Source organism: Branchiostoma lanceolatum, chromosome 14 (genome assembly GCF_035083965.1).
Source record: "Branchiostoma lanceolatum isolate klBraLanc5 chromosome 14, klBraLanc5.hap2, whole genome shotgun sequence".
Classification (NCBI taxonomy): domain Eukaryota; kingdom Metazoa; phylum Chordata; class Leptocardii; order Amphioxiformes; family Branchiostomatidae; genus Branchiostoma; species Branchiostoma lanceolatum.
In genome coordinates, this window is record NC_089735.1 from 17823918 (window position 1) to 17851433 (window position 27516).

Sequence of the window (27516 nt, forward strand, 5' to 3'; positions counted from 1 at the left end):
ATCTGTGTGTGCATCAATTTTTGTCTGCCACCACCCCCCCCCCCGACAAAAGTTCTTGACCATACTGTAATTTGTACAAAGGGGTGATCACATGAAAGCAGCTGCAAAATGGGCAAATAATATGATGTAAATTGCAAAGAAAAAACAAAGGAAAACGGAATGATGCTAATGTTTGAATGCCAATTCCAAGTTGAAATCTTCCAAGAATTAAAAATCTTGTTTGGTATATCATGCTCTAAGTGTTTGGGAATTTGTTTAACCTTCCTGCTCATGACCACTTAGATTTCATAATGAGGGCAACTTTTTTTTCATCAAATTTTTTTTCGCATGCTTGCATTAGTTTTGGGGCTACCAGAGGATGTCAGCCATAAAACTGAATCAACATGGCCTTACTTGATGTCACTGATGCTTAAAGGAGAGTGTTATTTTCTAACAGACCACATCTTTAGGAATACAAAATCAACAAAATTTGTAAAAAATTATTCACAGATAAACAAATAGATGAACCATTCAATGATTTATGATCAAGGAATTGAGTAGTGCCCCTTCATGGAGACCGGTAGGGTGTGATGCATGATGGGTATCATCCCTTATTAAATACGTATTGGTTCCTATGGGATAATTTCTGAAGTTCAAGATCAATTTTTGGGTCAACACAATAGAAGAATTACGTTGCTAAGGTAGGACATTGATGAACAACTATTCACACAAACGCTACAAACATTATTTCAAACATCGGACCGACATTTCCTAAAAGCCGTCAAATTTTGTGAGGGCCTTTATTTCAAGTCGTATGGGTTTCAATGGGATGATTGACAAAGATCAAAGTCCATTTTTGACCCAGAGCAAGTGGAAAATACAGTTACTAAGGCTATTAGTTGACAAACAAGTCTCCAGAAACACATTGCAAAGGCAAGTTTTAAGCTCAACCCAAGGTTTCTTAAGAGCTGCAGAGTTGAAGTTTGTCCAATGGTGGGTCGTGATATAACATGTTACACCTGGCTGTAATTGATCTAGTCTAGCCTAGTCCAGGTTCAAGATTATGTGACCAATACAATTACATTCATGGATTCAGAAAAATATTATCAGCCGGACCAGAACTCCCCTGGTCTTGTGTATGGCTTTAAGGTGTCAGCCACGCTAGTTGAATGCTGAATCTGAACCAAAAAAACAAAGTGGTACAGCCTAAAACAAGAGTCTGAAGACCCAAAATCTCCATGAAATTTGTTTTTCTATATGATGTGTTTTATTTGCCCTAGCTATTTGTTGTTGCTGCTGGTTGTTTTGTTTTATGTGTCAGAGGGTATCCACATAATAGAAACAAGTACACAGGTTTTGTAGTGTACCCATTTGTTGTTTGACCACCAGCTGTTGGGACCTGGGGACTACTTGACCTAGATAAGAGACCAACAGATGTGACAGGTGCGACCTCAAAGCACATACCTACAATGGAGTAGATATTCCTCATTACTTACGCAAATTCAGTCACAATTTGCATAATTAGCACTTTAGTTTGTTCTCCTCAGTCCAACCTACCTGCGTACCAAATAACATGAAAATCTGTCATTCCTTTCTTCAGTTATTCTCCTTGGAAGATTTTTACAAATACGCCATTGCAGTTCCAGTGACACATACCAGGGGGCCCAAAATTGACCTTGACCTTTCTCCTCCCAGCACCTACCCACATACCAAATAACATTGCAATCCATCCACACGTTCTTCAGTTATGCTGATTTTAAGCTTCCGGTGACACAAACATACACGCAGGATAACACACACGCAAACGCACGCAAAACAATATCCCCATGAAAAAGTATTTTTTCAAGGAGATAATTACATAAAAACAGCAATACTTCGCCAAGAAGGTTATGCATATATAGGGTAGCGTTTGTATGTATGTATGTATGCATGTACATGTATGTAGAAGACCGGAATAACTCAAGAGCGTCTGGATGGATTGTCTTGATATTTGGTATGTTGGTAGGTCTTGATGAGACCTGAAAATGATTTGATTTTGGGCCCAAATGATCTCATTTGCATAATCAATGCAAAATACTATAACTCAAGATGGGCTTGATGGATGGTCATGTTTTTTGGTATGAAGATAGCTTATGGGAAGCTTTGTATGATTAGACAGCAATTATGTAAATCAGATTCTTATGTGCATAATTGATGAGGCAATATTAAAAACTTGCTGTAATCCATGATATGACTATTCAAATATGTGACATTTGTAACTGAGAAAGAGAGGAATGTATTGATAAAAAATATGCAAATGTAGGCCTAATTTGCATAATTAATGAGATTACAACTATTATGCCATACTGGTAAATGACGGCATTTTCATACTTGAGGCATTTGTAAGTTATGTGAATGTCAACATCGTTGAATCAAATTATGCTAATAAGGACCTCATTTGCATAATTAATGATAAATGTTAGCATAACCTTCTTTGTTAAGCTCATACTTTGGACAACTTCTGTTATTTGGATGGAGAAGACTAGTATGATTTATAATTGATGAGAAACACTCCTAATACGTCAGTAATAAAGGTTAGAATCATTTGGCGAAGGTATGAGGTCGTGGAACTCTAGTTTCTAATGCAAAAGAACAATAGCCACTTACTTTAAAAAAAAACTGAGACAACAGATTTTTTTCAAACCTGTCTTGATAAATGTGCACTTTTCCTAGTTTCAGTAAATGATATTTACAACAGGCAAAATGTTGCCTTATGTGTACACAGTGTACAGAGTACAAAATCTGAATCGCAGAAGAATTCATAAGATGGTGGCAAAGACAACAAAGCAGAAAAGTTCCATTCTACAAAAAGTAAACAAATGGTATGTATGTATATCTCAAAACACTGTCCATTCCAAAATTACATTTGTACATATTACAATAAACTTTTCAGCTCTACACAAAGTATGAGGAATTTCTCCAGTGCAGTGAAATTGATTGCTCTTGCTCTTGAATAGAGCCTCCTTTTCTCCCAACAACCTTGTACCCATATCCAATTGAAATCTGGTATTTAAACTACTTTTATCGGGAGAAGGGTCATTGGCTTGTCATGAGATCTCAAGACCAAAGTGTTTTCTCCTTCACATGTTTTCTTGTGACAGTTTAGTACCAAGACATCAAAACAGGCTAAGAGACAAAATAGATAGACAAACGTTAGTATTGATACTAGTTTTGGCGAACTTAGTGGGCCTCTCAACTGTCATTGAGATGTAGTGATTCTTGATAGGCATCTTTTATCACCCCATCTGTATAATAAACACCCTGACTTACATAAAGGCGGATGGTCATGTCCCAGTGAAAACCTGTTGTAACATCAGATAATACAATTGGCCATAGGGATTAATTAAGAGAGTATTAAACATAGACATGTAGGTCGGAGGTGTTAAATGGGTATCTCACTGGACTGCAGCACGTTGGCAACCTCGCTGCAACCGAACAGTTTGACAGAGCGCTCAACAAATTTCATCAATAAAACATCTGTTTACACTGTGTGTTTTGTTGTCTTTTTCACCATGCTTGTACATTTTGCATGACATTTCCATTATAAAGTCAAGGGTAACACAAGTTAAATTTAGGATGCAGCAAGGTTGCCAGCGTACCACAGTCGAGTGAGATACTTGCTTTACAAAAGCTACTTCTCTAAGAGGTTAAAGAGATACAATCTGTTGACTGTCCATCTTAGTCCTGTGTGGTAATCCCAGGCCGTTTGTTAGGGGGGTGAGGAACGATGGGTGGGACGGGCCGAGACGGTGAGAGGGGACGTAAAATGGGCGATCTCCTTGCGAGAATCTCCTGCACCAGAACCTCTGGGTTTATCTTCGTGGAGTCCGTCAGCGGTCGGAGAGCATGCTGAGTTGTTGGCGTGATGATGTCATATTTCCTGGGAAGCTGACGAGGGCCCTTCTTGATTCGGCTGCCCTCTCTGACCGTGACGCCTGGGGATACTTCCATGGACTCAATCTAGAAAAGAAAACAAAAGGTCAAGGTTAGCAAGGGTGATGTTGGCAGGTACTACATTTAATGTGCCCACTACTGGGTTCATGCAAAATTGGTGTGTTATGCTGAAGGGCAGTTATGCTAATACATGTAGACCAGTACAGATTCGGATACTTTATCACATGTTGTGTACATCTATAACTTAATGGCTACATTTATATTGCATACATTTATATAGCTTTCTACTTAATTGTAGCTTAAGATTGATTTTGAACAGTTAGTAACATCTTAAAAGCACAGTAAATATAAAGCAGTATTTGGCTTTCAAATTAAATAAAGATATCAAGTTCAGAGCTTTAGTTAGCAAATGTTTTTTCCACTCGATCTAAATTTTAATGAATGCGACGTTGCAAAATGATTCTGTTACACAAAAACCTGCAAATGTAAATGCTAGCATGTCAGACCTCCTGACATTTAGGAAAGATTATCATTTAAAGACACACTGCTCAGTGGCTTGATGGCTTAACTACAAAATAATGTATAAGTCCCTCTGAAATGCCAACTTAGGTTTTCACAATGACTCACAATCAAAGAACCAGCTCAAGGAGACTAGATCTCTTGAGGAAGTCCCAGATGTTAAATAAGACTTGAGGCATTTGCCATAGACGTCAAGGTTTCTGATGGTAGATATATATGGGGATATTTTGTTCACTCGGCAAGAATGTCAAAATACTGGGTTCATAAAACTAGCAAGCAAATGCTCTCAATTTTACAGAACCGACAACTGTCAATTCCTCCTTACAAATTGCCTGGTTTGTTTCGTGTTGGTCAAACATTGTCTAGTGTAGATTGCCAGCGCTCAACCCAACGAATCACCAAATTGTTAACAGCATAGCCTTTTCTTGGCTCATCATTATAACAATATCTTGGGGCTACCTCTTACATCACAATCTTATTACCAGCACTTTCTTGATCACATTTTTGCAGATTAAGTCACAGTATGTGTTTCATAAGACTGTTTTGTCGTACTGTGTAATGATGTATTGACAAGCTGTCTTTCAATTTAGAGTATCATGCAGTAGTTGTCAAAGTGCAGTAGTACTCAATTATGGGCAAATTGATGCGCCTAAATTACATGTGTGGGGGTGATTTACACCTTCAGACAAAGTGACTGCGGCACCATTCTGAGCAGGATACTGTAAATGCAGAAATATTTGCAGTGGTTTTATGTTTGTGTTTTTTGCGGCGACCGTTTTACTGCGAACCTAAAACCACTGCAAACATTTTTGTCCAATACTGCAGCAGTGTGTGACTATAGCGCTGCCGTGAACTTAAAACCACCGCGAACGCTACATTTGCCTTAGCGCAAAATAAAGACTATGCGAACTTAAATACATTTACGGTATTAGCTAGCAGGGCGTCAGAATGTCTTTTTGATGCCCTACACTAACAAAAGAAAGAAATTTGATGGTCTCTTTTTGCGGGAGACAGCCAGAAGACATTGTTTCCTCGGTATTTCTATACACATTATGTATTGTGTGTTATCCCCACCCCACCCCCGCCTACTATTATTTTATCCTCATACAGACATTGGGGATGCACATAAATTGGGGAACTCTGGTTCTGACTGCCAAACTACCAACATTTCTCGGTAAACGGATTTTTATTTTCCAAAAAAAAATTTGAGAAAAAAAAAATTCATGAAAACAGAAGCCTTCTGTTTTCATGATTTTTTTTTTTCTAAAATTTTTTTTTTGACAATAAAAATCCGTTTACCAAGAAATTAAATTGGTGTGGCCTAAGTAACAATCATGGGGGATAAAGATTGGAGAAAATCTAAATTGGAAAAGACCGTAGAAAAAAAATTCAACATACAAGTTGACGAGTGGAAAAAGAGGAATACAAGGGAAGAATAGTTGACCAGAAAACAAAATTCCCATCAATTTTGTATCCCCCTACAATGTTTGTTGGACTGTTCTAAAAGGTAAAAGTTATAAAAAATTGCTCCATTGAAATATTGAGACCATGGAAACAACATTATGGATTACAACACGTCACGATCACACACTGGGTATTCCTGTAGTATTCAATATGGAATTTTGACAACATGAATGAATCAAATTTAACTGACAGCCTCTTGATTGCATCCCATATAAAATGCAAAGCTGAAGCTTTACTTTGAAAGTCAACGTTGCAATTAGGACGGGAGGAATTAAGAGCTTGGGCGTTTCATTTGTTTTCCACAGACAAAGGCAAGCTTGGTTAGCCCATGGTCTATTTGTTTATTTGATAGTTTATCAAAATTCTCCACACACATGTGGATTGGGTGGGAGTACAGGTATTATTGCCTTTTCTAGCTCTCACCTCAGAAACATAATCTATACATCTGATTTAGGGGTGGATACCGGTTTGCTGGACCTGATTCGGACCTTTATCACATCCAAGAACCGAGTCCAAAAAACCTGAAAGCCAAAAACCTGAGTCCAAAAAAACCTGAACAAAGTACAAATATATTTTTCTATTCTGTTTGATAAAAAGTGTTTTGAGTCTCCCCTCTGACAAGAAAGGCATTCAAAACAAGTGCAACATTCAAATAAAAGGCATTTGACCCCTCTGACAAAAAAGGCATTTAAAATAAGTGCAACATTCAAATAAAATGCGAAATAATTCACAGGTTTATCTTGAAAGTCTTCTCACCAAGAAACTTTTATAGTCGTGTATGTCTGTATCAATTCTCTATGTTTGATATTGGTCTAATGAAACAAAACATCAACTGGACAGGATCAGGTTCAGGTCCGGACCTGAACCTAAATCTTTGGACCTTAACTTGGACTTGGACCTTATTAAGCCGAACCGGTATCCACCCCTAATCTGATTCATTGTAAATAATTGACAATTTTGTACTATGCATGATAACACTAAATAATCAAACATGATTAAGCACCTGAACATATTGCACTATACAGTATTACACGACAACATAATCAAACATCATTGATCATATTGCACTATTTCTAATCAGCAAGCTACTGTGGCCTTAATGCCAGAGATGAAGCCCATTAACAGGCAGATGTCCATGTCAGCTGCAAAGTGCTCATTGAACCTATTGATAGTGACTTGACAAGACGCCGTTTGAACGACAAAAATCCAGAATGCTGAGAATCCAGGCTGAAACGTCAAGTGTTTTGGATGGAAGAACTTGAAGTTGGACAGGTAATAGTCAAAGGAAAACAAAACAATATTTTTGTTTGTGAAGGAAAGGTAACAGGCTGTTTTTCAGCAAAATTTAGCCAGAATTACAACTTTTCAGCCATGGTACTGAAATATTGGTTGCTTGGAATACTGCCGAGGCACTGGAAGACTGGAAGCCAAGATTCAGATTCAGCTTTATTTCATTTCATTTAACTGGCATGTTACAAATGGTACTGACTTAATTGAAACATCAGGGCTCAAAATATTGGGTGCATGCACACTTTTGTGACCCAAAATTGGAGCTGTGCACCTAATTTTTGACTGTGGATGCACCAGTACACCTAGATGTTTTTGTTGGCTATAGGGTAGAGGTACAATTGTACACTAGTATACAGAATACTCTTGAAATTCTAAGTATTAGAAAAAGCAATATAACCTTTGTTGCACTCTGTTTGATGTATTACTTGTTATGTTGATGAAGGTCAGGCATCCAGGTAATAAGATACGCCCAAAACAGTTACTCAAGAAACTGGATAAAATTTTGAAACGGTCAGACTGACAAAAGAAAGTGGATGCTGTCTGAAACGTCTGACTGTTTCAAAATCTTATCCAGTTGCTTGAGTAACTGTTTTTGGCGTATTACGTGTTATAATTTTGAATCTAGCTATAGATTTAGACTTACAGACTGAAGTTCTTAGGAGAGGCAGTAGGGTTCGTAATCAGGTTTTGCTGACAATTATCTTTATGTGGTGCACCCAGAATTCTTTCTGTGCACTTAAATTTTTAGGTTAGGTGCAATCCTACATGTGCATGCATGTACACCCTGAATTACTTCTCAAATTCAGTCCAGCCATGCTGCTTGAATATTCAGCTACGTACATTTTGTATGCTGCTTAAGTAGGAACATACAACTTGATGATGGATTGATAGTTTGATTTGTAAATAGTTAGCAATTGTAGAAATTTGCAGGTATGTTTTTATTGCCAGATATGTCGACTGATGGTTTCAGTCATAATTAGCTTCTGACCTCTGACCTCAACCAATCCCTTTCTTCAATTCTACCTGCTTTTACCAGTTTGTAAATATGTAATTATGTGTGTACGTATGTATGTATTTTGTGATGTACATGTAGTGTTTATGAGCCCTGGAAGATTAGCCCCCTAGAGGGGCTAAAGGGTATCTCAATAAACTCAATAAACTCAACATGTACATGTACTGTCCTTACATAAAGCACAAATATAGCTTAGCAACAGCAGCATTTGTGATCACTTTTACAAGCAGAAAGCTTTGGAATACAATTTGTCCCCACCCTTTATTTCCTCATTTACACATTTTTGTCACATTGGCTTAATACCCATCACATTTAAACTACAGAACACAAAATGTTGTTGCAAATCAAAGTACATGCCGTAAAGCATTTGATTTAAACCCCTTAAGAAACATTAAACCTGGTTGGTGTCAGTGACAAGTCATCATGGATCGTGTCGTAATGTGAGGGGCCTGCTCAGACTAGTTAAGTACTTGTCCTGATTAGGGGCATGTTGGGTTCTCAAAACACTAAGGACCTGGTGAAGACAACTGGGAAGACTTGACAGATTGAATCTTTTGATGGATGAAGTGTGCAAAGGAGAAGTCATGCACCATAATCTGTATCTTATGGAATCTTTGAACTCATACCTTCATCTTGTCCAATAGTCAGATAGCAATGGCAGGGGAGGAATGATAACAAAGAGAATTAGTTTACAACAAATGTGTAAGGCCATGTTGATTCGATCATATGGATAACATCCTCTGGGAACCCCAACACTGATGTGAGCATGCAGAAAAAAAAGAGTTCTTCATTATGGAATTTAAGTGGTCAGGAAGGTTTAAAAAATGACTAAAACACTCAGAGTATGCTATACCGAACAATAAAATGTATGTTCCATTACAAAAAATTGTTCTTTCACATCTTACATAATGTCATATCCATCATTTTTACTTTTTACAAAATTTACGACATACATGTATATCTGCTCATTTTGCAGCTGATTGTACGATTCATAGTACGGTCGAAAACATTTTTTTTTGAACCAGACAATTCAAACTGATGTGCGTGCGGACGTCATCCATATGATCGAATCAACTAACCTACCAGTGAGAAGCTTTGACAAGTGCTAAGCTTCCAAGTTCCTGAATACACGTACTTTGAATATAGATATATTTTGGATACAAACAATAAGGGTGGACAAGGGAAGTTAGCAGTGGCTGGGTGAGTAGATGAGGGAAAGAAACTTTGCACTAGTGGTAAGATTGATAAGTAAGTCAAGAAATTATTTTACAAATTAGAAAACAAAATTGTCAGACAAATTGCCTGACTGACTGATGTAGCAAGCACATACATACAAAATATATATAACTGTTGTAAATACAAATATGATGATAGAATATTGTGATGGAGGAAGGTCCAATGAAGAAGGAAGACAAATAGGTTAAAAATGAACACATGTATGAGTTAACTGGTAAGGTCTAGGGAAAAAATGTTGTGTTTCCGGTTATCTTTTGACTCTATCAAAAACCTGCCGAACCAACCTTTTTTTTTTGGTCGACCATCTGATCATAAGTGATGAAATTCAAAACAGACTTCCTGTATTTCACACTCTGCTAACCTTCAACACACAATTTGGCACCCAACTCCCTATTGGTTACAGAGTTAGGCAGCAGGGAGAGGGTTAACAGATTAAAGCTTTGAGCAGTTGATGTAAGAATGTGCAGTAAACATTGCACTTCTTTGTTCATTTTTACCAAATATACTTGAATGTGATTGTATATCTGTATATTACAATATGAATATTTTCATCCAGTTTGAAATAGCAGCGGCTCTACACTGGACTGTATTTGTTGAATCACTTCGGCCGAAATCTGAAAAAAAAGGGAAAATGACCAAGAGAAAAAAAAGAGAATCCCTACCTACCGACCGACCCTAATTCATCAGGCCCGTAACCGAAAACACAAATTTTCTTTTGCTTGGCCTATAAGTTGTTGACAATAAAACCCTGATAGCACTGTAGAACAACGGCGGATAAAAGCCAGCCTACATGTACTCCAGGTTGGGTCCGCCCCGGGAGGCAATCAATTTTTATTGTGCGGAATTCTCTACAATCAGTCTTCCCTGTAATCCCTCCCCAGATGCCGAGGGTACCTGACTGTCTCACAAGACCAGATCCATTTTCATAATCATTTGTCTTTGCACCAGCTGAGGCACCGGCCTCCCCATCCAATCAAAGGGGAATCTTCTGATGGGTTGGAGACAGTTTGTGCAATCAGGGGTTATTGGCTTTGATTCTATTGGACCGAATGCTAACCTTAATTGTAATGACTGACATACGGTACGTTTCTGAAATAAGTCTGAGAATTATACATCTTATTGTTGGGCCAGAAATATGCGAAAGATTACATATCCCATGTCTTTGATTATTTGCAGTAGGTGATATGTTTTGATGAATATTTTACCTGGGAAACAAAATGAAACTTATGAAAATTGTAGAAGCCAGCAATTGCTGTGAGTTTTCAAATACGTAGCCAACAACCTAATCATGGCCATTGGCCGTTAGTTCTTTCCTTGATGAACCACAGAAGAAAATCTTTAGGCCTGTCTCCAGACTATCAGGAAACAGCAGGTGAAAGTTTGTGCGGGTCTTTGAATCTGTTAAAGGCTATTTCTCCAAAGGGGGCCTTTTCTAAATTCCATTCTTTTATGTATGACCAGCTTAACTTCATCAACAATTGTGGAAATTGTGCTCTAAAAAAAGTTAAATCTGAAGCAGATGCAGGACTGTCAGATGACATGTTTATCTCCAGTCTGAATTGTATCAGCGATGTGATGTACATTGTATATATCATCCCTATAGTTGTACTATTCTGGGGACAACAGAGATGCTTCAAGCTGTCAAATATACTTTGCAGAGCAGAGAAAGCAATACACCAGCCAAACATTCCACAAGGGGGTTACATCTCCATTCTGATTTTGTGAATAATCAATATTAGATATGCTTTGCTTCTGTCCCTTGTCTGCAATCTAAAGGCATCTCAGAGCTATCCATAATTCATGCCACAAAAGGTTACGAAGGAAAGGTCATCTCGCATGGGAGTCCCCTCCCCGAGGTGACTTATTTAGCACTGGGACAGCTATGATGGATCTCCTATTCAGCACTTTGATTTCTACATGTAACTACTTTACTTTCTGAAGTGGATTGTAGATACCCAAAGGACATTGACATCTACAGTTACTGAATCATCATCTTAACAAGTAAAGCTCAGTCAATCGCCTGAAATCCTGGATTGTTTAAGTAAAGTGGTCATGTTCACAGGGGAGTGAATGGAAATGATGTACACAAAGCCTGAATGTTTCAGGCTGCTCAGTAAGGCTACACCATCTTAATTTTATGGATGACATCCGCGCGCACATTGATTTTTGCCAGTTCTAAAAAAAAAAAAACCTTGCCGACTTATATTGCCGCAAAAGGCCAGCATTGTGCCGGCTTGTTGTATACATGTAAACATGTAAATGTTGTATACCAGTTCACAAGAAAACTGGTGGCATAATTGTGGATTGGTATGCAATCGACGTTGGTGAGGGGGATGTTACATTTGCACAGTTGTACGAGAGACTTGTGGCGGCCAGCAAGTATCACCCAGACAATTTCAAAGACGTCCTATCCAGAGTGGCTCTCATATGTGCAGAATCTTTTTTTTTGCTGGATTTTTCTTTTTTTTCGCCCATGCGCATTAGTTTTGGGGTCTCCAGATGATGGCGTCCGTAAAATTAAGATTGTGTGGCCTAATCATCATAATCAATGGTAGAACGAAGGGAATTCTTAACAGTGTCTCTTAAAGGTACATATTGTAGCATTTGTACGAAAACTGTAAATATTCTGAATCTAAAAATCTCCATTCAGATTGACATTCGCAACTGATTTTCAACATATTCTCTTCATTTTTTTGCAGTGTAATAACTTAAAGGTAAATTCTTACTCAATAATGTAGAAAAATGTCAATAATGTAGAAAAATGTCACAAAACAGTGATTTTAGGTTTTATATTCTGATCACAATACATTGTACATGTTCGTGCCTTATACCTTCGCATTGCTGCCTAACCCCGTAACCAATACAATTTTGGTGGCAAACGGCTACTTTAGCAGAGAGAAGATATGATAACTTTTTAGGATGGTGCATTCAGATGAATACTAACTTATCTGAAGTTCATTTCATGACATTGTGATACCAGAGCCTGGACCTTCTGTTTGCCTTCATTACACAACATTCATTTCTTTGAAGCAGAGCAAAATTTTCATGACTACATGTACTTGGATTCTATTTTGAATTTTCATCACTAAGATGTCAGATCAAAAACTTACGGTCCCTTAGGTTGACTGAGATAGGGCAAGGATTGGCGGGTTTTTGCTGGGGTCGGTTGGGGAACAGTGAACACAACATTTGTTTCCTAGGCCTAAGGACTGTTCCTCTTGTATCTGTTGTCTACACTGGATTGTATATATACGCATACCTTGTAAAAGTTCAGCATATCAAATCTTACAACAGCAGGGCACAATGTAGGATTGAAAGGGTCAACACTCCAGACAGCTATCTCTAATATGGCTTAAGACTAATGCCCCCAGGGGTCTATGAACTTTACCTTTAAGCACCAGGCGAAAGATGAAACATCCTGGAGTAACAACTTTGGAGATAGGGATCTGGGGGTAGATGGCTACATGCATATCTAATCTGCCCCTTTGACTCCAAAGGTCAAGTCGGTTCGTCTGAATTTATGGCACGTCTCAAGGGTCTTTTATATTTAGCAGTCAGGTACATGTACTGAGGTCCAGCCATTGGCGCAAGGCTTTATTGCGTACACTACTCCTTGCTTTTATTACGAGGGGTGGGGTTATTGGAACGACAGATGGAGTCGTAAAGCTACCTGCTCCTGGGATTGCAGATGAGTGCTTTGTTTATGTGGGGATGTGCAGCCTCCTGCAACACTGGGCCTGCATAGGGCTTACTGGTAATGTAGAGGAAAATGAGGTGCTTTCATGTGCCTTACTTTTTTATGTAGCAAAACATCACATTCCCTAGCAGTGTAAAAGAAAAGTGTTTATCTAATTCATTATTCAACAGTATAGTATTCCTACCAGGCTTTTAGCTAGGACACAGGGCGTATAAAAAAGTTTGCATCTGTATCTGTATCTATATAGCTGCTGTAACTGCCCTTCGGCGTAACACACCAGGTATGTAATTACCAGGGAAACAAGGCATCATCTGGGTGTCACCTGCAAAAGGAGGGTGTCTAGATATTCTATGTTTTCTTAGTGTAGGGTAGCTTGGGCGTCCAGAAGACACCCTGGCGCCCTGCTATCTAATAGCCGGATTCCTACTCAAAACTAATTATTCCTGCTTTGAAAATTCATCAACTGACCACAAGTAAATTGTACTGAATAGCTCTGTTATCCTTTATGACTGTTACTTTGAGCCTTGGAATTGGCAAAACAGGAAAAAGCAGCTTATAGTTATACTTCATACATTTTGTAGCTGTGCTAATAACAAAATTTCCATTGAATTACACAAGAAACTAATAGTCCTGTGTCGAACTTTTAGCACTTGGGATAACGCGCTAAGACGACAAACAACATTAGCTCTTAAAACAACAGGAGCTAATTAAGTCATTAGAACCCGGCCATCTTTCCTCAGCCAATCAGGAGCATGCATTTCTTGTGACTAGATCCACATAGTGTGGCCTCCAAAGGGGTAGGGGTGTACAATCTTGTCTTGACTTAATATTCTATTGAACCATCTGAAATCAGAGTTTTGGTATAAAACCTGGTTCTGTCAGATCTTTCCTAAGTCACTGACGAAAGATAGTGGATGCTGTCTGAAACGTTTCAAAATCTTATCCAGTTGCTTGAGTAACTATTTTTGGCGTAATAGTCCTGCATCGATGTAATCCACTAATGATGCTGCATGTTCCTTATTAAGGAATATGATCATGATTTAATAGATTTGCCCAGTGCCCAATACCGTTGCATGCATCCACTATTTCGAGCCCTGATCAGTGACAAAGGTAATCAATGATATTGGCATGTATCAGAAAGAAATCATGGTTTACTCTTGACAAAATACACAACGAATTTAGGTGAACTAGGCGTAAAGTGGCATACCACAAGTGCCTTTTGATAAGTAGTGATAGCACACTGTCACTTTGTCTCGCTATTGCAACATTTAGTTGAGGCACTTTGAAAAGAAACTACTCTCCTTAATCCTTTAAACTAAATCATCACAAGCCTCCTTTTCTTACACGTTCCAGCAATGCTCAGAGGTTCAGATATCTCTTGTGTTAACATGTTACATTATGTATGAAGAAGAAAGGTCATGAAAGCTGTCCCGAAATGCGGGGCTTAAAATCTCTACCCACAAAAATGATATCTAAAGCTTGAATTGCTTCCTATGGCGATCTAATCATTTTCATTTCATTTCAACTTTAATTCAGGCACCTGGCCCATATCATAAAAATATACAAAGGAGAGAAGACTTTGTAGATAATGCTCAAGCTATAGCATGTTTCTCTCACTGGTGTTATGAGATGACACTTTACTAAAAGAAATGGATGGCTTTGAATTTGAAAAGCATTGTAGAAAACACAAAACAACAGCTATACAATAAAACACCTATTTTTTGGCATATTTGTACATTATCAAACACCTTTCAACAGAATACCATATCCCATTTCTGTACAATTATGATGCTACATGGTAAAGAAAGATAAACTAGTAAGTTGCTAGCTTATTCTATGGCATAATCTAATATGTATGGGCTACCATATTTATTCTTCTTGAAAATGGAGACTTGAATGACTTTACCGGGTGGAGATTTCATTTAAGTGCACTTCTTCCTCCCTCAGGTTGCTGGTATACTTGTCACAAACTGCAAGCTATTCTTAGCAGCAATTTCAGCAAATTTGTCAAAAACTTTTCATTACGATTTCTAAGACTAGGAAGAGCTCAGCCAAGTGGATGAACATCAATTTAACAGCTCTAACGTAGAGGCCGTAATTCAAGACGTGCCGTAACATGAGGCAGATTTTTACTGATCTTATCATGCATACATTGTAAGTACTCCATGTTTGTTGCCACCGACGTTGCTAATTAGAAACTTAAGCCAAATAAACATATAGTCCATGCACATAGGTAGCAGTATATAATAAGCTGTTATTTGTCCACAAAATAGACTATACTTATTTATAATTTTTGTCAAAAAAGATTTCACAAATATCAATGATGGCGCTGAACGGGCCTGGTCATGTCTTAATTAAGGTAGGGCCCTCCCTATTACAAGTCATATTTAATCCACGGTAACAGTGTGAGAAATTTGATTCAACACTTCTGCATTCAACATAGCTAATCTGATACAATTTTGCCCAGATAGATCCACTTATTAGAACAAAGCAACAGCCAGCCATGATTATTGAAAGCTACGGCCACTTACGAACAACCATGATGGTAAACCTGTATTTGTGGCTGCCATTTAGGAGATAATTGATAGCACTGAGTAACTTTATGTAGATCTCACTAGGTTGATAAGCTTTGGCTTTTGTATCTTATGACAAACACTGACATTCAGTAAGTGTTCCTTCGAATACCCAGGGCTGTCCTAGGCCTGTTCAAATAGTCAATGGTGAGGCATTGTAAACGCAAGGGATTTAGGAGTGTTCAAAGCTATGACGGTACACAAAATCAACTTGTGAGCTATTATGGCAGTCAGCTCAGCTGAATGTGCTCACTGGGTTCTAACAACATAATGATGCTCTACTTCTGTGGCATACAGAGATATGTGCACGGTTACCTTAAACACAGGAAAGGGAGGATCTTCCTATCAACTATCTCAATCTTTTATCAAAGGCATCTCATTAAAATCATATTATTGTGTCCTCCAAACTATGAGCACTGCTATATTTACACTTACTCTGGAATGGATGATCGTTTACAGTAACTAAGCAACAAGATGTAGGTATGAAAAATGTAGCTGCAGGGAGACCACAGGTTAAGTTACCATATGGCTACTGTGGTAGATAGATAACTTTCACTTCTGTTCAAGTCTTACATCTCCCAAGTTCCCAAGTAAAAGGAGCAGCACACGAATCATAATCAGTATTGCAAACAGACCACAGACGTTTCAAAAACCTATAATTTTCGTCTTGATCCGCTTTAGCCTAACAGAAGGATGGCAAACTTCCCCCTGAATCCTGAGTTTGCCTTCTAGAGTCTCCTGTTGCCTACTTTTGCCTCAGGACATTTGATTAATCTACACCTTGGACCTCCTAAGGCAGGCAGACGGGGAAGGATTTACATCTGACAACACAGTCAGCATAAAAACTGTCAGGCCGCCCCGTGACAAAATATCAGAGGATAACACAAGGGATTCAGCCGAAAGGTAATATTCATACTAATGCAAGAGTAAATGAAGAAATGCATTAGTGAGGAAGTGTGCGGATATCATAACAAGCCTAAGGCTTAAGTATGTACTTACCAGTGGGGGCGGTAAGGGGGTTACGGGAGAAGCCTTGACTTCCTCAATGTCATCCAACTCCCCTGGTAGCTTCCTTGTGGAGGCAGCTGAGGTTCCTGTTATGGCACTGTGTCTGACGGAAGGGTGAATCGCTGTCACCCCTGCGGAATTGATAAAGTAGTAAAATTACTCTTTATTTCAAAATAAGAAAGTCACATACAGCCCAGGTCACGTCGGCCACAATTGGCCAAACATGCAGGGGACATTTACAGACAAACACAGGACGTTACACAAATATTGCACAATGGAATACATTAAAATCCCAATATCTTTTACAACAATGTTTTTCAATAAATGAAATCACGGGAAAATAATTTGCATTAGTTGAAAATGACTATCTTCAAGTTGTTATACTGCACAGTTAAGTACATTAAGATTCCAATATTTTGTACGATGGTATTTTTCAATAATTAGTATCATTAGAAAATAATTCAACTGAAAATGAAATTATCACTAGAAAATAATTCAAATCCTTCAACAAGTTAAGAAAGCCAGAACTTTAAAAGGTTTAAAATACTGAACACCTGCAGCATGATTTCAAATTCACCAAGGATGTCATTGAACTTACTATACTGTAATGTTAAACTCCTTACTTTCTGCTCACAATTAAGCTTTATTTTGTCACATCAAATCCATGTCTCCTGTTTGACCTTTTGATACATATACTGCAACTCAATAATGCACACATTGTAAGTCTGTTGCAACCAGGTAATAACATTGCGCCTATGAAAAGGCCTATCCAGAATGTGTGCAGATGGTGTTCAGCACCAAGGACAGGTAACTATGTTAACCTGTGTGCAGATGGTGTTCAGCTCCAGGGATAGGTATGTTTACCTGTCTGTGGATGGTGTTCAGCACCAGGGACAGGCACATTCACCTGTGTTCTGATGGTGTTCAGCACCAGGGACAGGGATGTTTACCTGGGTGTGGATGGTGTTTCACACCAGGAACAGGTCTGTTCACCCAGTGTGTGGATGGTGATCAGCACCAAGGACAGGACTGTTTATTTGTGTGTGGATGGTTTTCAGCACCAGGGACAGGTGTGTTTACCTGCGTGCGGATGGTGTTTAGCAGCAGGGGCGGGTATGTTTACCTGTGTGGATGGTGTTCAGCACCAGGGACAGGGATGTTCACCTGTGTGCGGATGGTGTTCAGCACCAGAAACAGGTATGTTAACTTGTGTATGGATGGCGTTCACACCAGGGACAGGTATACCAGTACTGAACACACTCTGTTACATATAACTATGCAGACATATACATATACAGCAGAAATGCAGGAAACAAACCTTGTACTCTGGCCTGTGTCGCTGGTTCAGTGGAACTCCCAGGTACTATGTACCCAGTGCTCAGTTTCGTTGGCTTCTTTTTCATCTTGAGAGAGGATATCTTTCCTGCCCTAACAGCCATGACCTGGGCCTGGGCCTTCTCTAGCCGAGGATCTACAATCTGGAATTGTGTTTTTACTCTGCAGAAAAATAGATATTAGAAGATGATCAGCTTGTGCCATAAGAGCCACATGTTTTCTAAACTGGATACATCTACTCATGAATTGACCTTATGTGTTTTTTTATCTAAAGAACATAACCTAACCTGATGGCCAAAGACTGAATTGTATCTGTCTTGTCTACAGTGAGCATTTGTTTTTGATTGAGAAGAAGGTAAATGGGGCCTGAAATACCCACATGTGACATGCAATTTGCATGCTTTTTAACATTTTTTCACTGCACTTTATTCAATGTTGTTGTACAATGTTTAAGAGAACATTCGGATGTGAAAATTTTCAAGATGGTGTCTGGGTCTTGGTATGAATTCGAAGGTGACATTGTAAACTTATATTTTTTTATTTACTGTTTATTGTCTTTTCGCATATATGTACAATTATAAAAAGATAAACAGGGCAAAAAGAAAACATGCAGGGGGGGAGCAGAAGCCTATAGGTGGCTTTTCATGGGCCTCCCTAAACTAGAAAATTTTTACAAAATTATACATAATCAAAACTAAGTAAAATTAAGGAAAAAACAAATTGAAATTGTACCATAAATCCTAATGAAACAAATGGAAAAGAAGAGGAACTACAAAATGAATTGAGTTGTAAACATGATAAGTAAGATTACGCTATATATATATGATAAGTGTTATTACACTGTACATTATCAAATTACCATTTATAAAGAAATAGATCAAAATTGACTATTATGACTATTGACATAACAAAAAGAGGCTGTTGCCTGTAAGTTCTGTTTCTAAACAACAAATAAAAATAAGTGTCCAGAGTGCAATTTTGCATGTAACTGAAAAAAGTATTTTGAGCACTGGGCTTGACTTTGCTGTCCTTACCTGTGTGTTGGAAGTCTGTCTGGATTGATCCTGATGACGTTGAGGACCCTGCCTTCATGGTCCCACACGATGTCCCTGTTCCCTGGAGGTCTCCCAGCCTGGACCTACACACAGGGTACAGATGCCTCACATTCACTGGATCTCATTAGATTCAATCTGTAGCATCCAGATTTGCTGATTATCAAACAAGTACATGTATGTATCAGTTCTATATATATCCGAAGTCAATTGTGATTGTGCTATACTGCATTAATCTATATAATGAAAAATGTGCGCGCAGAGCGCTTTTTACACTGGCGTGACATCGGCACTGGGTCAAAGTTAATCCAGCGTAAAAAGCATGCGTTCAAAGACAGAGTGATTCAGTTGAAAATTCTGGTCAATTCTTTGAGTTAAAGAATAGTTTATTTCTAATTACGAAATCTATCAACTCAGATGAACTATCAAACTGTATTAATCTATTTAAATGTAATCAACAACAGCTACTTGAAATAAGATCATCTAACCTCCTTGGTGTAACACTGAAAGCAACAATTGGCAAAACTTAAATGGGTCCACACTGTCACTTGGTATCACAAGCAATCCTGACCCTGTGCCATATTCTTTTATCAGTAGCTTACAACAAATGCTTATGAGTCATGAATAAACTGAAATCCATAGCTACTAAGATTGACTAGAAAATAGGGAGAATGAAACTACCTTCAAGATGTTGTGACATGAAGAAGGCATCTTAAGAAGTGGGCTTTCCACTGGTTCAGGGGGAAACCTCATGGACTCTTCAGACCTTAAGATTTCCGACTCAGTCTCGTCAAGAGACTTGGTCATCTCCTTAAGACCAGGAGTACCCAGGGGTCCTCTATGTGGTTTAAACTTCGTCTTCGGCTTTTGTGGAGGAACTGGCTTCTGTATGGACGTAGATGTTATGTCATGACTCAAGTACAAATTTAAATGACTAATAAACTGGTACTAGTGGTAGATGTACCAACTACCAAGTATCTAATACCAGTTCAGACAAGAACAAGAATTAGTCATGTCTTCAAGTACCAAGTTATTTAAGCCATCATACTTTTCTAGAACTATTGTAGAGTGGGACTCCTTGCCACCGAGTACAGTAGGCACAGCCTCACTAGAAGCTTTTAACAACACTAGTACTTGTAGATGTGCAAAGGTTAGGTGTGACAGGTATTCCGTGTGATATAACCAGCTGCTGCCACGCCGTGTGCCTGCGGAGCTGGTGTGTTCCAACAAAAGGGTAGATATACAGGATATATTGTCTATAGATGCAGATACAGAAGTATAACTGTGCATTAATAATACTGTGCACTTATATGCAAACAGTTTCATAGTAGGTAAATCAGTTCAACATAGTTTTGTTTAATAGGCTACACAACCTTACTTTCTCTCTCTACATATAAAGTTGTGGACCTAAAAAAAACATGATGAACTGTTCACTTATGATTGCTAACATTCTCAGGACGTACTAATCTAATTTGTAGCGTGGATAAAAAGTTTGATTACATGTACACACAATGTTTTACTGTCAAGGAAAGAAAGTTCAACCTTTTTCTCCACTTCTTTTCTGGGTTTCTCTTTCACTGTTTCCTTGGGTTCTTGCTTTACTTCTACTGTTGTCTCCACTGTTGTGTCTGGCTGTTTCTCTTGAGTGGCAGACCCTGGTCTGGACCCACTGGAACATGACAAAGTTTTCACAGGTTAGACACAAATACAACTTTCCACCTCCCCTCAGTATGCATAGTTACTTTCCTCATACAAGGCCGTGTTGCTTTGATTATATCCATGACAACCTCTGGAAACACCAAACTGAAGAGAGCATGCCAAAAGAAAGTTTGGCCAAAAGAAAAAAGTTGCCTTCATTATGAAATCTATGTCGCCAGGAAGGTTGAACACATGTCTCAACACACAGTGTGGTATACTGAATAATAGATCCTTCATTTTTGTTCTTTGAGTTTGGCATCTTCTTGTTTGACTTTGGAATTGACTTCAGCATTCTACAGATTGAAGTATCCATTTCCTATATTTTTCTATAATCTAGGGCATACATTTGCTCATTTTGCAGCTGCTCTGTACAATTTAAAGTATGGTAGGAATTTTTTTTGGAAACGGACGAAACTTGATGCTCGTGCAGAAGTAATCCATATAATCAAATCAAGATGGCCTTAGGTCCAAATACGGCACAGACCTTTCCACCTCCCCCCAGCACTGACATTCAACTCCTACTATAAAGAATGTAGCCCTTCCATATTGCTAAATAAATCATGGACTGTGCTGACATCATAAGGGGAAAATATGGCACCCCTGCTAGATCTATGTGGCAGTTATGGTCCTACTGTACTATGTGCATACATGACCCTGACCTTTTTGTCAAGCCTTATTTGTATCAGAAGTCCATAAGCCTTTCTTGTATGTGGCCTTTGTATATCTCTATACCTCTTTGGTATAAAGTATGGCTTTGAAGCTTCTCAAATGAATGGCTAAAGATATTGGAGTGGATGTGAACTCAATACAAAACCAGGTACATAGGGATGAAAGACACTGTAGTTCAATCCTTGAGCAACATTTGTGACGTCACTATGTCAAAAGTCAAAATGGGGATTTTCTTAAAGCCAAAGACAATAATACTGAGCTTGAAGATGAACAGAAAAACATGAACTAAAAACAACTCAATGTGCTTCGTGAAAGTTTGTATTGAATGTTGTAGATTGTTCAGTTACCAGCCTGAGGGCTAACCCTTTGTAATACTCTCATCTCCCAAATAAACATACCCCCCGGAATAAACATACCCCCTGGACAAATCTTAAAAATCTAATAAACGTACCCCCCGGAATAAACATACCCACCGGAAATTTACCAAATTAACAGATAAACTGTGTCCATGCTACTTCTGTCAGAGGGAAAAATGATAAGCAGGTAGCTGTAGGTTCTCTTTATTCATTTATGCCTGTCTGAGGACCATACCTGTAAAGTTTATAAATATTGAACAGAATAACTGTACACATCTTGCTCAAATTGTAATCTTCCTTGCCACTTCAAAAAAAAATATAGTAGTCATGTTGAAAAATTGGGTCAACATTTAGACCATGAACAGAAAATTACAATATCCTGAAGATATGGTCATCACAGGCAAAGTTATTAACTTATTTGTAAAAGCCATAGAGAAAAGGAAGAATCATGACAATGATGTAACTTTTTTCTTTCCCAACTTGCCATTTATCTTCTATGCATAGAAAAATAGATTTGTAAACATAACATGCCACAAACTATTGTGATGTGTCAAGGACATAATCATACAATATCAAGAACAATATCAAATAATGTTCTGGTTTTTGTTGTTGCAATCCAAATAATTTGAAATTCAGAAATTACTCTTGTATGTAGAAAAAAACATTAATTTTGAGAAACTAAATTGTCAACAAATTTGTGAGAAACCTCAGGCTTACGATGTTGCCACATTTTAACCACAGGGTTCTCATGTTACACTTGAAAGAGTGAGCTATACAGTAGCTGGCGCCTAAGACAAAAAGGGGCGGGGCTAACAAAGCTACATCGATGTTCTTAGAAAACTGAAACATTCTTTCTGTAGAGGGGTGATCTTTTTAAAGCATTTTTAAGTGATTATAACAGTGACTAGATTGCAATTCAATTTTACGTATAGATTTTAATATTGAAAGTCTCTTTGTAAAAATGCAAAACACATTTCTGGCTAAGGCAAAGGAGTTTTATTTGTAGACCAAAAAGAGTTGTTTCCCCTTCTTCGAAGTAAGCTCTTCCATGACAAAACTTTCCCACCAGAGTCACGTCCTGCGTTATTGTCACACTCACAGTGGCGATTTTCCAAGCGCTAAGATTTCCAGTTTGTGGTAGGATTGAAATATTTTCATATATTTTGAAAGACATTATACAATTTAATTTTTTATGCTAAGACACAGATTTTTCGTGGTGTTGTTTTTTATATTTTCATTTTGGGAATGACTGTATCTCATGTGAGTAGAGAAATTTACATGCGTTAAATGTTACTGTGCGCCGCTGGCATGTTTCTTTTCTGATCAGCGTGCTTTGGTTAACAATGTAAACAGAGACTGTCAAAGTTGTTTATGAAACAAGAATTGCATTTCAAAACGTCAGTGTGGCGTCTTATTTTCTCCCAATAACAACGTTGACTTTGTAGTGTCCATAGAGATCGACCGATACGTAACGAGTTCCGCCAGGATTTCACAAAGGCAGGGTCATAGCGGCCTCTGTAGCGGCCGGGATATCAACGCCGCTTGGCCGAAAAATAGCGAATTATGAGTAAAAATGCCGGGGAAATATGGGCAGGAAAACCCAAACTTTAAATTTTAAGGGGGTCCCAGGTTAGCAAAACTCTGATTTTCAAGAAAACAATAAACGTACTGTCCAAAATAAGAACGTACTGGGTGGATTTTTAGGCTGAAAAAAATAAACGTACCGTTTTTGTCTTGTTGGGTAGCCCTGGCTGTACTTTTTCTACATCCAAATAAATCAAATCAACTCAAAACAAAGTTAATGTGTATGAAGGTTTAGCGAGCAAATGTGGTCGGAGTCAGGTTTTCCCACCAGCCCTCAATTGATTTATGTTAATTACTTGAAATAAGTTAAGTTTTCCTTTAAAATGTCCAATATCCAATGAATTAAACTGGTGTGGCCTATTGCTAGAGTAAAGAGTACAAGGATTCCTATAGACTTACGCTTGAGATGCAGGCCTGCTGTCTGACTTGTCTGAAGCGGCTGGTTCCGGCTTGGTCCTGGTCGGTACAGAACCTTGTGCCCAGGAGTCAGTCACTGGTGGAAGGGGCTCTACAAGTGGAAAACATGTCATCAAATTTTTGTCTATTTCTGAATGTTCTTATTACAGAAGTCAAACCCCTGTGATGTACCAGGTATGTACATCAGATACAGAAGTTCTATAGTCTGGACATTGTGATACATTTTCATACATAAGTGCTGTTTGTTTCCTAGCAATTAGCCCTCAGTCATAAGTTTGAAATTAAATACTAATTAAATTAAATACACATGTACATGTATGTGGTGGTTCTAAAACAACAGTCAGATAATAACAAAGATGTGTGGTGCTTGTTCTAGAACAGCTATCACATGATAGAAAATATTGGATATTTTTGGAGGTTATCAGCTCACCATCATCTTCTTCCCATGAAGGGTCCTGAAGAACTTCTCCTTCTCCCTCGTCTCTTGCAAGGAACTGCCACTGGATACAACATGATTAAAATTAGTACTCATAATGAACTATGTACACTGAGTCACACTGACTTATTTTTTGGAACGGCCCATCGTAGATCTCATGCGACACACATGCGACGGCGAAGGTAATTACAGTAAGTCTTACCTCAATAATCTGCAGAATGGCATCCTTGGCCTGTATGACAGTGTACGGAAGAAGCTGTTTCTGGATATATCTATTGTAGATCTCATCCATGGCACTGTTAACCACCTCCTCCACACAGTCCATAATAAACTCCTCCCCATCTTCTCTGTCAAGCAATCCAGTCCTGAGATTACAATGTCAGGGAGAGAAGAATATCAGGTTACATTGCAGAAAGAAAGGGGACGAATTTTGTACTTTACCTTGATTATGTAAAAAAAACAGATTTGTGTAGTAGGCACCTGATGATCAACTTTTCAAAGATCAAAAGCACAAATTATGATAAAATAAAGTAATAAAGGAAAAGAAATTGATCTTGAACCAGTTAAGCTCAAAGAACTCAATGAACAGATGAGCTAATCTTCTACTGGTCGTGACAGAGAAGACAGATGCTATGTATACAGTATTTACAGGTTCATTGTGCTGGGGAAATTCCCCTAGCTCTTTTCGACAAGCACAATGAACAGTGGACCACGGCTTAACGTCCCGTCCTAAGGACTGCAACCCTTTCCGGTAGTGTGCATGTCGGGTGAGCGACACAGCCGGGATCGAACCCGGGGCTTCTAGTTCCAGAGGCAAGATCGCTAACCACTGGACTACGCATGCTACCGTATTATATTATGAACTATTAAGAACTAACAGCACTGAACCTTAATCCTACGCAACCTTAATCCGACACTTTTGAGTATTGGCTTGCCAATTAAGATTCAGCAGGGTAATGCAAAAACTGCATTTCAATATGGGTCCAGTACTATTGTCTAAAACGTACAGTCATAAGGTCATGAAGATCAAACTTTGTAATTACGAGGTCATTAAATCAGTAACTGTTTTTACGTAGTTCCGTGGGTCATGGGAGGAGGCGTAGTGGTCACATTGTCAACATTTTCTTCTTCACATTCAGAGGTTTTTGCGAACACGCCTTCGGAAACCGCCATTTTTAATATCCAGATTCCCAGAACCATACGCGCCAAATCACGTGAGCAATGGCAGACGACGCAGATCATTTAAATGTATCTATTTATTCATCTAATCACTCTTCTCTCTTGGATAATCAAATAGTCATCTGTAACAAGTGTTTATGTACCGTTAGCAATTGAAATAGTAGCCGACATCAACAAATAAATGACTCTTTCTTTTTCCCACTATTTTGAAATGTAAAAGTCCCAACCCACGTGCAAGCTCGTGCAACACGCATTGGAGACAATACCAACCCTCTCAGTGTGGGTTAGCACGCTTACACAACCAAATAATTGACTTTTGACAGTAGTAATGCAAAAGTAAAGCTTTTACATCCTTTATTAAAGACACATGTCACTTTTTATATCCCTGAAACAAACATTCCCACCAGGGCTAAGACCGTATTAGAGACACTCGAGAGTCGTACTCCCCTCTACCTCTGCTGTTTGCCCTTGGTACAGGCCGATGACCTGTGTAGGATAGTTTCCGTTTCCGCCTGATAGTTTGCAGGACATTTTACGAGCTATAGTGCAAGGCATCGTCAGTTACTCGCCTTTTAATAGCTGTAGCAGGCCTTCAAGGATTCGATCCCAAGGTTTACAATATATATAGCCACGACCGTGCAATGGAACATAAGAACGGATCTGCCGCATGGCGATGTTTTTCAGGACTATTTTTTTTACCGCCGCTATCGTGAATGAATTGGCGTACCTACTGTGACATGTGGCGCCTATGGTAACTAGTGTAAGTGGCTGTTTGTTGACAGAGAAATTGAGAAATAACCGTTGTTGTGAATATGAAAATTACGGGTAAACAGCGACGCTGTTGTATAGTGTCGGATTAAAGTTTAGTCTGGAACAAATTACGCAAGGCAGGGTCATATCGGAAGCTACCCTAAAGACGTAATTTTCCGGAGATTTGTCAATGACTGGAAGAGTGACACACATGTAGTAATGGTGACAAGAACAGCGTATACGATAAAGTCAATGATTACTGAAATACTCAATAGTCCGCTCGTTTATTTATCGTACAATGGTGCATAGTTGTAAAAGTGTCGGATTAAGGTTCAGTGCCGTTAAATCTAAGCTAACCTAAGCTACTATGTATACTGTCTTGTTGTTCTACTGATATACAAAGTTAACTTCTCAGTTTTACCTAGTTAAAACTACATGTACAGTTAGGTAATTTGTATTCAAAATGAGCTACAGCCTGTGGGGAAACAAGTGATCATCATACCTTGATCTTCTATACCTGTTTTATGTTTGAGCATGCAAAGGGATTTCGACATTTTAGCAGTATTGGTACAATGAACATTACTGTTGAAACTATCTGAGATAAATAATATTCAACATTCATATCATATGGTCAAAATTAAATGAAGATGTAAGAAACACAATGAAATAACTTCTCTAATCTCTGTTGGATTTATACGAAGGGATGACGTTATAACGTTTTATGTTACACAGTCTTAACGTTATATCAAATTATACATGTCTTCAGTATAAACTCAAGCTTTGCCTTGTTAATTTATTTTTTGTCAGAATGGACAGAGTAAACAGAAATAGTACGCATTAACAACACAGTTTGGTTGTTGTCTATCCCTTACCAGTCAGGTTCCGTGAACCTCCCGGGGACCACATCGTTCGTGACTACAGGCTGGGGCTGAGAAGCGCCACGAGTTTTATCAGCCCTCGACTTGGACATCGCTGCTCGAGACATCTTGGTAGATGTGCTCATCCGAATAATTCACGAAAGAAACCTTTTCCCCTCTTGTTCCTTTTGTCGGAATCAACCGTTATGAAACTGTGTCCTCTGGTGGCTTTGAAAAGTTCCACAGAAAACTTTTGATCACATTTTCGAGAGGTCTCCGTAGACAGTTGCAAATCTTGTTTATGAAGTCTCCTTCAAAATGGCGGACAATGTTTGTTGCGAAGGAAGTTGCTAGGGCGAAACCACTCAAAAAAGGGTAAACTTTATAAATATATATTTACAGCAAGCATATTGCTACATTTTATGAAGATTTAAGGTAATCACATATTATAAAACAATATATATATGATCTA

At 38.5% G+C, this 27516-nt stretch overlaps 1 protein-coding gene across 1 annotated transcript; it reads right to left on the reverse strand.

Moving 5' to 3' along the window:
- Positions 1-2183: 2183 nt before the first annotated feature.
- LOC136448199 (uncharacterized protein C2orf81 homolog) lies at positions 2184-27394 on the reverse strand. The gene is made up of 10 exons (XM_066447429.1): positions 27060-27394; positions 24461-24623; positions 24253-24322; positions 23805-23913; positions 20641-20767; positions 19780-19983; positions 19081-19184; positions 18030-18208; positions 16703-16842; positions 2184-3978 (listed from the first exon to the last, which is right to left on the reverse strand). The coding sequence occupies exons 1-10, from the start codon at positions 27188-27190 to the stop codon at positions 3697-3699; spliced, it is 1509 nt and encodes a 502-aa protein (XP_066303526.1). The 5' UTR covers positions 27191-27394; the 3' UTR covers positions 2184-3696.
- Between the last annotated feature and the right edge of the window lie 122 nt (positions 27395-27516).